This window comes from Ammospiza caudacuta, chromosome 6 (genome assembly GCF_027887145.1).
Source record: "Ammospiza caudacuta isolate bAmmCau1 chromosome 6, bAmmCau1.pri, whole genome shotgun sequence".
Taxonomy (NCBI): Eukaryota; Metazoa; Chordata; class Aves; order Passeriformes; family Passerellidae; genus Ammospiza; species Ammospiza caudacuta.
This window is the reverse complement of record NC_080598.1, coordinates 10,467,021-10,480,016: the sequence shown is the minus strand read 5'-3', so window position 1 is coordinate 10,480,016 and position 12,996 is coordinate 10,467,021. Positions and strand designations below refer to the sequence as shown.

Below are 12,996 nucleotides of genomic sequence, written 5' to 3'. Positions count from 1 at the left end.
TCTGTATCAGACAAAGCCAAATGCAGAGGGGACGGTGCAGTGTGTGCTGTGAGGGTTCCTTGTACGAGGGCAGCAAGGAGGGGCAGGCCTGAACCCCCTCTTGGAATACATGGGAAGCACTGAGAAGCTTCTTGAATCTTTGTGCTGGCACCCTTGGTGACTTACATTAGGTAATGTAAGTCAAATCCCCCGACATTTGAGAGGGATGAAGCTTCTGTAATGTTCACTCTTATTTTATAGATCGTGTACTTGGATGGATTTGTGCCATACCCAGCTGCAGGGAACTCTGTGAAGGAAGCTTTTGCCCCAAAATGTAAGTATTTTCCCTTTGGTTTTGGCAGAGGATTTAAGGGGAAAATGCAGGTGATGAACTTTTAGTTTTCCTGGTGTTGGGTGCTGCCTGATTTCTCTGCTGCTGTGTAACTTCTGTGTGCCCCTGTAAGGATTGCAATTTCTGTGTGCCCCTGTAAGGATTTTAATTTCTGTAATTTCTGTGCGCCCCTGTAAGGATTGTAATTTCTGTGTGCCCCTGTAAGGATTGCAATTTCTGTAATTTCTGTGTGCCCCTGTAAGGATTGCAATTTCTGTAATTTCTGTGTGCCCCTGTAAGGATTTTAATTTCTGTAATTTCTTGTGCCCCTGTAAGGATTGTAATTTCTGTAATTTCTGTGTGCCCCTGTAAGGATTGTAATTTCTGTGTGCCCCTGTAAGGACTGCTGAAAGGCTCATCACAGCTCCAAGGAACAGCTGGATCCATACAGGTACCTGGGATTCCCTATCATTCCAGGTCAGCTGTGGTTAGCAGGACCTGGGGTTAGAAGACTCAAGACACAGAGCTGGAGTTGCATATGCATGAACTGGAGTGGAAAGTAGAGTTTTCTATGGATCAGGGGAAGGGATTAAAGCCCTGCCCTGAGAGCTGGAACACAGCAAGTCCAGAGCAAACCAGCTGGGGCTCAGAGGGGCTGCCCCAGAGCTCAGCAGGCACCCAGGGCAGGGGAGGCAAGGTGGGAAGGGCAGGGAGCTGGGCTGCCAGGGACAAAGGCAGCTCTGCTGGGGCAGGAGACCCCTGGAGCTGGGAGAGCACCAGCTTTGCAGCCTGCAGAAACAGCACGCAGCAAGAAAAGTGCTGGTGAAAAAGCAACTGCAGTGTGTCAGGATGTCAGGAGCCAAGGGACGCTGGGCAGAAAGGCAGAAAACAAGTTCAGCTTTCCAAAACGTGCTCAGCTTTCCAAAATGTGTGACAAGACCATTTCACCAAGCCTAAGTACTCTAGTTTCTTAGTCTGTCAGCTGTGGTGCTCAGAAATGAAAGGGGTGGTTTGTTTCTGCTGAGTAATGCAAATTTCTAAAACCTTTGCCTTTATATTCCAGAAGGAAGTTGATAACAGGTGTAAGAAAGATCAGTTATCTTGTTCGAATACAAAAATCTATTCAGTGCTCTAGGGAGAATTCTTCCCGCTTCCAGCTTTTATTCTTCTTTCCCCCTCATTTAGGAATATTTCAATAGTGAAATATTCTGTCAGGTTATTTGCATTATTAAAGAGCAGATGAGTTTGTTTTACTGGGGTAGCTGTTTTAATTATATATTTTGTGCAGTCCAGGCCTGAATCTTGGGGCTTGCTACCATTTCTTCTATCCCAGGTTGGTCTACCAGGCACATTTCACCTGGGAAGGCAGATGAAAAGTGTTTTTATTCAATTTGTCAGCTATTACTTGTTATCTGAGTGTGAACTGTATGAGGAGTCATCTTTCTCCCTTCAGTGTACATGAGACATTGCTGCCCATATTTAAATTTGAGTGGTTTGATTGAACCTGTTTGAAACTTCTGTGACATTTGGACACACGTTCCTGTGTGACTGACTTGATGTTCTGACTTGTTTTTTTTTAGGAGTTGTAGTATCTACTGATAAGAGTGCAGAACTTACACTGAGTTATTTAACTCACTTTTTCACAAAACACCATTTCCCCCCTTCCTTCAGAACACAGCAACCCCTGCCTGGCAGAAAAAGAATTGAGATGCCAGTGAATATGCAATATATGCATATGCAATGTGTAACTTAGGTAATCTAATCTGATCAAACAGAAAAAGTCACTGTAGAGTTTTATGTAAGTTTAATCCGAACAAATCAATTTAAAAATACAGTATAAATAATTCTTAACTTATATAAAAAATGATTAAGAAAATTTGGGAGCTTTTTTTGTGCTTCTTACTAACTTTACAAAAGAGCATTATTAAACACAGAAGCAAAACACTTTACCTGTGGCCTTTTTGCTAAGACATAAAATATTTACACACTCACAGTACTTTTTTTTTTTTGGTGCAAAATCTGTACTGACTGATAGACTGTACCTTTCTGTACAAAGACAATTTCAGCTTACTTTGCATAGAAGAAATCAACACACGCTCACAAAAAACCCCACTAGATACATAACTTTGCTGTTAAATACTTCAGGTAAGCCTTTTGGAAAAATTCATTAGGCATTAACTTTCTCCTTAAGAGTCAGTTTTATTTTCTAAAGCATCAATTAAGGCTATTCCAGCATTGAGGTCATGGCAATACACGTCCAAACCATTGTCCATCGTACAATGCCAGATGTGTGCAGTGTGTTACCAGCAATTTTGCCTGCTAACACAATCAGAAATTCCCTATCCCAAAATTAGTCTTCTGAAACTTCAAGTTTTCGTTGAGGAATATATAAAGTTCCTTGAGAGGTTCTCTGGGTGCCATCTGAGTTTGCAGATAGTGCAGGTTCTGTGTTTGGCCCTCCTGGTGTGCGGAAAAAGTTCTCTGTGACTGCCTGAGGCTCCTGAGGCTCCTTTGGCTGGAGGAACTGAAGAGAAAAGACAAAGTTACTTTCATTTATGGGGGAATAAAAAGTAAGCTCTACTACTTCTAAGTTTCTACAGGATGTTAGCAAACTTTTTTTTCTCCCTGAAATTTAAAAACTTTTTACTGTGAAGGGTATACCTGCATTCCTTTATATATATATTTAAATACATAAAAATATGGTTTTTCTAATCCCCTTCTTTTTTAACACAAACAGATATTAGGCAATACAGTATACATGAAATATACAGAGAAACTTCCTGTGGGGGAAAAAAAAAAATTTAAAATCCTGTACAATCCTATCCTATTAAAAGAATAGCTATTATTACACACGAGAACTTGAGGGTAGAGTAGGGAAGTATCAAGAAGGAAAGAAAATAACAAAGGAACAATTTTTTATAAGCACAATGTCAGTTTGTGATTATTAAAATATCTCTCAGATATGTAAAATCCTCCCTCTAAACCAGTTGTTTCTTCACATCTTGTCATCTTCCAGCTGGCTCCACTTCCACCACAAATAAGTCACTTATCTTCCTTGCTAACCTCTCATCTCTACTGTACTTAGGCTGGCCTTCACTGCTAGCTCTTTTTGGGCAGTGCTGATTTCTAAAGATCAAAAAGAAATGTTTATTTATAAATTTTACCTGCTGTAAGGGAATTACTGCACTGCATTTCCCACTCAACCCACCACGGTGGAGCTGCAATGTTTTAACTCACCTTCCCTTCTTGCACATTTGTGCTCCCTGAGCTGTGGCTGATATTTTCTGATTGGGAAGAGACTGGCACGTGCTGTAGAACGGGGCTTGCAGGAACTTGCACACCAGCAGGTATCAGTCCTATGTGCTGCAGCATAAAGTTGAGAGCTGAAGAGCTTGGGTTTGGGGCAGAGCTGGTACTGCTCGAACTGAGGCACGAGTTGCTCAGTACAGGTGCAGCAGCTATGGAATTTGGTGACAGCATTATGTTCAAGGGTGTTATGTGAAAAGCAGGAATATTGACTGTCTTCAGTTCTGAGGCTGGCATTGGAATGACACCTGGAACAGAAACATCAGGTGTTGAAAGCAATTGGGACAAGCTGCTCCTGGCCCCTGAGCTGCCCCCGTGCCTGTTTCCCTGGGCACTCACCAGTGATGGGAGAGCTGTAGGCTGTGTGCTGCACAGAGCACACCCCAGCCTTCTCTTTGGTGGAGCACTCTGCCTTGGTGCCATGGGTGCAGTGAGTCAGAGGAATAAGATAACCAGATGGAAAAAAAGTCTGAGAGAGAAAGAGACAGCACATCTTTAGCCCAAACATGGAATAAACAAACTCCAAAACACTCCTCCAGAGTTGCAACCTTCCCTTGCCTTGTTCTTATTCTTTATCCTCCATGTCCCCAGGATGCCATATCCCATGCCTGTACTACTTTCTGTCTGAAAAGAGACACAACAGACTCAAGGACATGGTCTTTCAATTAAAACCACACAGAAGTCAGCTGGCTCCATTTCCAGCTGATACTCTTGGTGGGGAACTGGAAATCCATCTGGGATTAACACAGTGCAATTTGACCAGATGGAAAAGAAACCCTGATACTGAATACCATTTTTTGCAGAAGAAACATTCTGGACCCAGTAAATCATCACATCACCTCATTCTTGGATTGTATTTTTCATAAAACAAACATTGGACGGCAAAACTTTTGCATTTACATATTCTGTTCTTGTCAACAGAACTGTTCAGGTTCTCTACAGCAAACAGTCTTAACTGCAGAATACTGAATTTTGCTGATGAAGAGAGTTTCATGTGATGCTGTTTCCAAGCATCTGACAGTAAGGATATGCAAAGAAAGGATGGGGGAGGTAAGGGATCTCATTATTGCCCTTAGCTCCTTGGTGTGACCTTCATTCCAATGGAAGCCTGAGAGCCTCTTTGTGTCCTCTTTTTTGTGTACTAAATGCACAAACAGAAATCCTACATTCCTACAAAATAAGGTTTTAAAAGCACACCAAAGTGAATTCAGCCAAAGACAACCTATGTAGGAGTAGTTTGTTGTAGTTTTGTTTCTTTTGCAGAGACTCCAAGTAGTGTCTTCCCAGGGAATGGCAAGACAAATCTTACCTCAGGAGCAGGAATGGCAAATGCCACAGGTATGTCTTGTTTTGTTTTGATTTTATCTTCATCTTCTGGAATATTTTCTTTTGTACATTGGTCACAGCAACTTGCGATGTTTTGATCTGTTTTGGTTTCATTCTGTCTCTCTTCCTGGACATTGTCCATTTCATGATTAGTTTGTGAGCTATTGGAAGGTGGTTTTTCATTCTTAGTGGATTCTCCCTTTGAAGAAAGCACATACAAAAACAAAGGCAGGTGTTGTAAGGCTTAATGGTCTCAATTAGAACTCTACAAGAGTAGTTATACATTCTTAAACACTGGAAAGAAAGCTTTTTACTTCCTCCTCATTCCCAAGTTTGTACTTAAAAAATTTCTGGTCCCTAGGACAGCCAGGTCCATGTTATCACATCTTGTTTCTCCCCTGCTAGTGGATGTGGAATAGCATGCACTGTCATAACACACCCATAACATATGATGGCTGTTTCAGCAAGCCAAATTTACAGCAGATTTGTGCTAAAACAATCAGCAACTGAGGAGTAGAAAGCAACCCAGCCCCAGTCTCTCCATATACATCAAGTTTATCTGAACCTGTTATTCTCTTCATGTGCTGTTCTATTATGCCTACAACAAACCAACACCGGGTGGAAATATTTAGAAGGCATCAGGATTTTGGCATGTTCCCTGTCCATTGACTTTCATACATCCACGTTCCCTCCTAACACCTCTAAAGCCAAGAAGGGATGCCAGCAAGTTTACAGAATCCTAGAATTCAAGGGACCTTGAACATCTCTTGCTTCCAACCTTGCTCCCCACCTGACCTACTCCAAAATAATTTACCAATAGGTAAGTTTTGACATAGTGTTTGGTGAGCTGCTTTTTTTTCTCTACACCTGAACACTTTGTCTCCTTAGATGCAAACCCCAGCCCCCTCAAACATTAACAGCATAGCAAATGAAACACCATCTCTTCGAGCCTGATGTTATTTACAACACCTACACTCACTGGCAGGCTCCTACTTCACTTTGAAAATGAGTAGGTGGCAACATTACTAAGCCATAAAATGGCATTTTAAAACTAATTTAACTTACCAAAGAAGTATCAAGGCTTTCCTCATCACTTTTACGCCTTTTAATTAAATTACTCTCTGGTAGTGCTTGTGATCTTTTAAGGCACCGCTGAGATGAAGTTTCTGATTTTGTTTCAGGTCTTTCTTCAGCTGCCAAGGACTTTGTAGGCTCATCTGGACCCCTCTGAGTGTCCCCTTCCTCAGTGGTTATTATGTTTAATATTTTTGAGTTACTACTCTTCATTCCAGTTACGCTGGCGCAGGGCAGAGGCTGCAGCATGAAGCCGGGGCTGTAGGTGGTCACCGTGTGGGCTTGGGAAGGGTGCAGATAGATGGCATATGAGACCCCAGACTGAGGGTGAGGGAGGATGACTGGTGACACTGAGCTGTGGCTGGCAGGGCATGCCCCGAGGGGCTGGCTCAGAGCTGGCTGCTGAGAGGGCTCGGGCTTGGGGACAGCCTCAGGCGAGGACAGGGCACACTTCATTTGCATCTCCTCTGCTGTCCTTCAGCAAAAAACAAACAAAAACATCCCAAATGTGTTTTAATTCCTTCATGCAAAAATCAGTGTTCTGACAAATTATCTTCTGTAATATAAACAGTTAACATAAACCTGTACTTCTCAATCCACTAAAGAGAAAATAAATTAAAAACTAGCCTGCAGTACTCAAGCTTACTGGTTTTTGCAGGCTATTACTCCACTCAAACTGAGCACAACTTTAACTTGTTCTCACCTGTAAACTTGTGCAAACTTACTTGGATTGTCCTTCCAGCTGATGTTTAGTGATTGCTGGAAACTGAGCTATTGTATTTGGGAAAACTGGTAAACTTTGATAAGTACCTGGTTGGAGGAGAAGAACAACAAATCAAAACAGTGAGTTCACAAATTCAAAGTAAAAATCTAACTTTAACTTGAGGAAACTGCATTATGTAGTGTAACATTTAATGAGGTAACTTATCCTCAAACTCAGCCCAGATGTGATTGGATCAACTGGACATCAGCTTACACCAAACCAATGTTAAAGCCCCCAGAGAGGATCCCTAGCAAGAACATGAACACGGCCAGGTAATTGTCTGGCCAGGTTTTGGAACACAGAACTGCTTAGATAGTATGATCCAAAGCAGAGTTTCTACAACAAAGCAGGTTCAGAGGAGATCCAATATTCAGTGATTCTAGACAAGCAGAAGGTTTGTAGCCATTTCTGCATTGTTGACAGCTTTTAAGATGCATTTTTGAAAGGAGGCACCACCCACATATCTACACATCCTGTGAGAAGAGGGCAAGCCCAAATATTTAATGCAAGACTACATCTGACTTAAAAACAAAGAAAAAGAATTTTCTAAAAGAAAAATGATGAAAAGATATGTACTGGCACTTATTTTAACTGGGCTGGTTGGAGCAGACTGGATCTTCCTTCTGTCATTCTCTATACTCTTAACTAATTTTATTAGAGATGAATGCCGAGTGAAGTTTTGCTTTCCTTTTGAAGGAAAAAGGGCTTTTGAGCACTGCTCTTTGGAAGTGATGGATTCTGAAATAGGTGGGGAACAGGTTGTAGAAGTGGCTTCAAGTTTTATATCTGGAAAACAGAAAAAAGAAGAAAATATGTATCATATGCAGATTCAGTAATAAAAAGCAATTATTTGAGCCTGGCTTATAATTCTTAAAGTACCAACAGCAGCAAACATGGAAATTCAAGAATCTCAATAGCTGAACATCCACTGTGTGCAAATACATATTGGTTGCTGTGGTAATAAGGACAGTGATGTGACTAGTAAAAGATTTCCTGCTTAGTTATTCTGTCTTTTGGTCAAAAATTTCTAGTAGAGAAAATTAAAAAAACAATCAATATCATCATCAGAACAAAAGGAAACGGCACATACACCTACCCTGAGTATTTGGCAAGACCTCAGGTCCTGTCCACTTGAATGCTGGTTTTCTACCTCTCTCCTCTGTAACATGAACTTTTTTGATAAGCTTAAGGCTGCTGAGAACATTTGCTATGTCATAAAGTCTTCTAATTTTGGCTGAAATAAAAGAAATAAATGGAAAGTGTAGCACTGCAATTAACAAGTAGCATGTATCAGATAAAGAAACGTTGTAACACTCTTTAAGCAGCTAAAAGGAAAAAGCTTTTGGAACAATCAAAAGAACAATTGTGTGGAACAGGTATTTATACAATGAAATAATATTGTGATACAAAGTTTACATGTAAAATAGAAGACATAGATACAGATCTAGAAGACACTGCAAAGTGTATTATGCTAAATATGGAAAAAAGAACATTTTCAAAACCAGTTGATTTCTGTGCGATGATCAAACCTACACAAATCCTGTAGCAAATATAAGTAGATTAAAAGGCAGGTGCACACATGCAATGGCAAACATGGGAGGGCAGAGACACTAAAATCCAGCAGTATAACCATCCTGCATATCTTCCCTGTCTCTAGGTTGAGCTATTAGGGAAAAGTTTCAGCCAGAAGTCAAACTACAAGTGAGTTCTAGAGCATAGTGAATGTGCTTAGGTCATGGAAGTTTTGGCTTCACAACCAAGAATGTGGTAAAACTTGATAAAAATTGATACTTGAAATACAGGTAGACAGATGGAACATCCTGAAAATGCTTTTATTGTGCGACAGGCTCTTCTTATGGAAGAATAAAAGCAAGAAAAAACCCTACTGAGTAGCCACCCACCATCTCTATGCTGCTGTGAGGCAGTGGAAAGGAAATAATGAACCGAAACCAACAAGGATCAGTATTCACATAGACACAATTCCACCAAAAAAAACCCTCAAAACCAACACAAAAAATAACCCAAACAAGCAAAGGAATCTTAGAATTAAGGAAGAGTCTAATTTTCAATGAAACCCACAACTATCCCTCAAAAGCAGCACATTTTTAATTATTACATGTCTACTGACCTAGACCTAGAAATACCATTCATTTGAATGGAGAGGAAGGGGAAGAAGTGTGCAGGGAACTGAGAGAAGGGTAAAAGAATGAAGAAATAATTGGCAGTTAGAGCAAAGGGTTTCACTTCCTCTGACACGCAAGTTGGTCACAGGATTTTTACAGAATTTCTTTAGATTTCTACCAAGTTAGCTATGGGGATGGAACACAGATTTTGCATGATTCTGGGGCATCTTTGGTGAAATGATGCTGAAAACTTTGACAGGTTGCTTGAGGAAAGAGAAATTGTTCCTAATATGGAGGCTTGTGACAATACTTCAGAAGGGAGGATTTAATGGACTTTTCCTCTCAGGTGGGCATTATGCATCAATAGCCATACAAAAATTATAAAATGTAGAAGGTGTTTAGTGAGTTTTTGGAGGCTCAAATAAACATTTGTGGCAGGAAAAATAAGACAGTATTTTTCCTTATATAAAGTAGTACTGGGATAATTCATTTAGCTTACACTTGGCTGTTGTACTTACTTTTAAACTTGCTTTTATCTAAGTCTTCTAACTGATCTTCTCCAATCAGGATTTTAGCAGCAACTTCAAGGCTCACTATTTGAGGTGTTGATACAAGAAACAGCATCACAAATTTCTGACTCATCACTCGTAAGGACTTGTATTTCCTGCCATTCACTGATGCTGCATCAGACAGGAAAAAGGAGTATTCAGGGACACACCAGCTACAAACATAAACACTGAAGAAATTAGTCAGTAATAATAGTTGTAAGGATAACACAGAGACTTAGGGCCAGTGCTGACTCCAGAATCAGTTCCTACGTGACCAGAAACAGATGACTGGATGGATACCAAGTCTAACTACAAAGAACAGACAGTGGTGTATCCCACATATACGCTTCCCATGTCTGACAACTTCTACTCTTAAAGATGCTTAACCCTTAATTAACATTTCTTCCATGAATCAAAGCTAAATTAATAAAACCAATTGAGTAATTTATGCTTCAAGTTTCTATAACATTCAGTAGTAACTTCTGGTTTCTATAACAATTCAGTGGTAATGGCAATTGAACTATATGTTGGTGTATTTGTTAGTTTTACCTGATGTAGAAACAAATTACAAGAACTGAACAAATAAGACAAGTGAAAGAGTGCAGAGCACTTTTTCTCACTACAAACAGTTGTGGTGCCTTTGGGGCAGCACCACCTCAGAAAAAAAAAGGAAGGCTAATAAATGTTTTTCTCCCGTGTTCATAGAAATTTATCATTTCAAGTACATATTATTCTTGGCATTATAGAGAATTATTACCAGCACGAAATTCCACTCCTGGGAGTTCGACAAAAGACATTTCTGACTGCTCACTTGAGCCAAAAGAACTTGCCATTTCTTCATTCCTTTCACCGTCAGGATCGAATTCATGCTCATACTCTCTTCTCTTGATCATCTGTATTTGCTGTATGTACTTGTTCTCCTCCCCCACCTTTTTGAGGGCCTGCAGGGTCTGGGGGAGGTTGTGGCGCCCGTGCCAGACGTATCTGTTCCTGGCCAGGCGGCTCACCATGTGCAGGCTCTCCAGCACGTTCACGATGTCGTAGATGCGCCTGCGCTCCACATCTGCGGGGAAAGGGGAACCTGACAGCTCTGCCGTGTGACACACCTGAACTTGTGCATTACCTGCAGCACAGAGCCCTCTCCTTCCTCTCAGCATACTTGCAAAGCATTTCTGCCAATTCCACAGCATAAACTGAAAGTAGCCCTCCCAGGTCTTGCCAGCAAGGAAAGCAAATCTGGCTTCGTATATGCAAGGACTTGCTGTTCCAGAGTTATACTTGGCTTTTAGCATTCCTTAAGAATTAAAATTTACTGGTGCCAGAAGCACCATTACATGGGTTTCAATTCAGCTTTAGAAGAAACAGAGCATTTTTAATTATTCACTGCATTGCTTCTAGATTGTGTCCTTAAATAACCTCAGAAACTCATGGTAGGAAACTGTTTTATAAGTTCGTTTTACCTGTCATTTTATTAGCACGCTCTTCTGTTGTGCTGTGAGGGTCCCCAGGATGAGGTGAGAGATGAATCTGTCTCCATATTTCTTAGAAGGCTGATTTATTATTTTGTTATTATATTATATTAAAAGAAAATTATATACTAAAACTCTATTAAACTATAGAGAAAAGAATACATCAGAAGGCTAGACAAGAATGAATAATAAAAGCCCATGACTGACCAGAGAGTCTAACACAGCTGGACTGGGATTGGTCATTAAATTAAAACAATTCTCCAAATCACATTCCAAAGCAACAAGACAGGGAGAAACTGAAGCTTCCCAGCTTCCCAGGAGATATCCTGGTGAAGGGGTTTTTCATAAAATATCACGGTGACACTTTTCTGTTCTCATTTGTCTGACAAACTCTTGGTTTTGACCAGACATTTCCTAAATTATATGTCCTTTTGTACAAAGTATACAAAAATGTAAATAATATGGCTTTAGAATTTTAAAACTATTATCCATATAAAAGCTGTAGAATACTGTAACTCCATAACTTTTTTTCATTTAAAAAAATTTCAGCTTGATCTTAGAAATGTGGACTCCGCAGAAATGATTGGTGCAACATAAAAGACAGTGATATAGAATAAGAAAGTTAATATACCATCAAGAACAGAAAGAAGATTCTTGCTTTGATGTCATGATTGGACAGGAAGCTGTGGGCTCAGTTTGAGAAAATCTAGTTCCTGCTGCAAAAATCTAACCACTAATCTTAGGTATCATCTCTGAATTTAAAAAACGGCAACTGTTTAAAATGCTCTGCTTATTTGTAAGCAATAATTTAGATGTCCAATATGAAACAGAATTCGGATTCTCTCAGTTCAATTCACTGAGGAAACATCAGCATTCTAAAAGAATTGCTTTGGGAATTAGCAGTTTCAAACTGGGTTTAAATAAATTTGAGAACAGAGTAAGCATTCAAAATTGTATGGAGCAAAAATATACTAACGAAAATGGCAGGTTATAGGCAAATTTGCATGAAGAAATATTCAATAGGATGAACACCAACTTACGTAGCTCTTCAGTGACTTCATCAAGGCAAATGTAACTTTTCTGTGAAGGGCTGGGGTAATCAGGATACCGAGCTAAGAATTTATGACACAGTAATCCGAGACTTTTCTCTTTGCGACTTGGCTGAGATTTTTCATATTCATCCCCCAATAAGTGCTCCTATGAGGGAATAAGGAAAAGAGATTGTGAGGTTTTTGACAATATATAAGCACAGATATTTAACAGCTTCACGGTGAGCACTGCCAAAGGGCCAGTGCTCTCCCTTTGTCCTCAGCAGCTGTGAAATAAAACCAGAACACTACCTGTTGAATGTAGCTAGTCAATATCATTATTATATTTGGTAAATGCTCCAAAACCAAAACTTTTAAAAAACATATGCTGAGTCAATGTATATTTTTATACTGAATAAACAGCCTTCAGCTAACTTAACAAAAAAAAGAAAGAGAGAAAACAAATACTTTTCAACATACCTGCAAACAGTGTTTTGTCTGTAGGACCTCACTTGAACTGTCTGACAGTTGCCTTCTCTGTTCTCTGCTCCTGATCTCAGGACTGGCTGCACTAATCAGCATCTTCAGGTTGGAAGTAGGCGTCCATGGATCTGCCGGAGGGGTTTCCTTCGGTTTTGGGGGTGTGGTTAGAGGCTGACAGTCAGGCTGTCTCTCTGTCAGTACCAACTGTGAGGTAGACGCTTGTTTCAAAGGTGTTTTCAGTACGTTTTTGCATGGCTCAGAATGCTCATTCTCCTGCATATCAATGAAAAGAACAATGGTGATATTAAAGCCCGGGTGTACCACGATCCATTTATCAATAACAGTCAAAGGGAGATAGAGATCCATCGCGTTTTTTGGGTAGCTCCAAGTCAAGGGTTCCAGTCCTACTCGGAACCGAGTCCCTTCCCTGAAACCATTTTTGTGCCTGTGGCTTAAGGCTCGGGTCCCCTGGCACTTATTTCTCGGGCAATTTTCCTTTTCCTTCCTCTGAGATAAATCAGAACATAAGTTAATGCATAGCAGAGAGCTATAAATAATAGCCGAAA

General features: G+C 40.2%; 1 protein-coding gene across 1 annotated transcript; it reads right to left on the bottom strand.

Annotated features, from left to right (window-relative positions):
* Positions 1-2,097: 2,097 nt before the first annotated feature.
* Positions 2,098-12,796, bottom strand: E2F8 (E2F transcription factor 8). The gene is made up of 12 exons (XM_058806785.1): positions 12,428-12,796; positions 11,960-12,116; positions 10,262-10,513; positions 9,421-9,582; positions 7,876-8,013; positions 7,356-7,565; positions 6,742-6,826; positions 6,008-6,491; positions 4,926-5,141; positions 3,956-4,085; positions 3,548-3,864; positions 2,098-2,834 (listed from the first exon to the last, which is right to left on the bottom strand). Exons 1-12 carry the CDS (start codon positions 12,794-12,796, stop codon positions 2,661-2,663), a joined length of 2,694 nt encoding a protein of 897 aa, XP_058662768.1. The 3' UTR covers positions 2,098-2,660.
* Between the last annotated feature and the right edge of the window lie 200 nt (positions 12,797-12,996).

Bases quoted from the DNA above. Each gene is read 5' to 3' on its own strand.
- E2F8 (XM_058806785.1), bottom strand. From the start codon at position 12,796: ATGGATCTCTATCTCCCTTTGACTGTTATTGATAAATGGATCGTGGTA. The intron at 10,514-11,959 runs GTAAGTTGGTGT...CTTTCCCCGCAG, and splicing joins TGAAGTCACTGAAGAGCTAC to ATGTGGAGCGCAGGCGCATC. The intron at 8,014-9,420 runs GTAAGTACAACA...CTTTTATTTCAG, and splicing joins AGATAAAAGCAAGTTTAAAA to CCAAAATTAGAAGACTTTAT.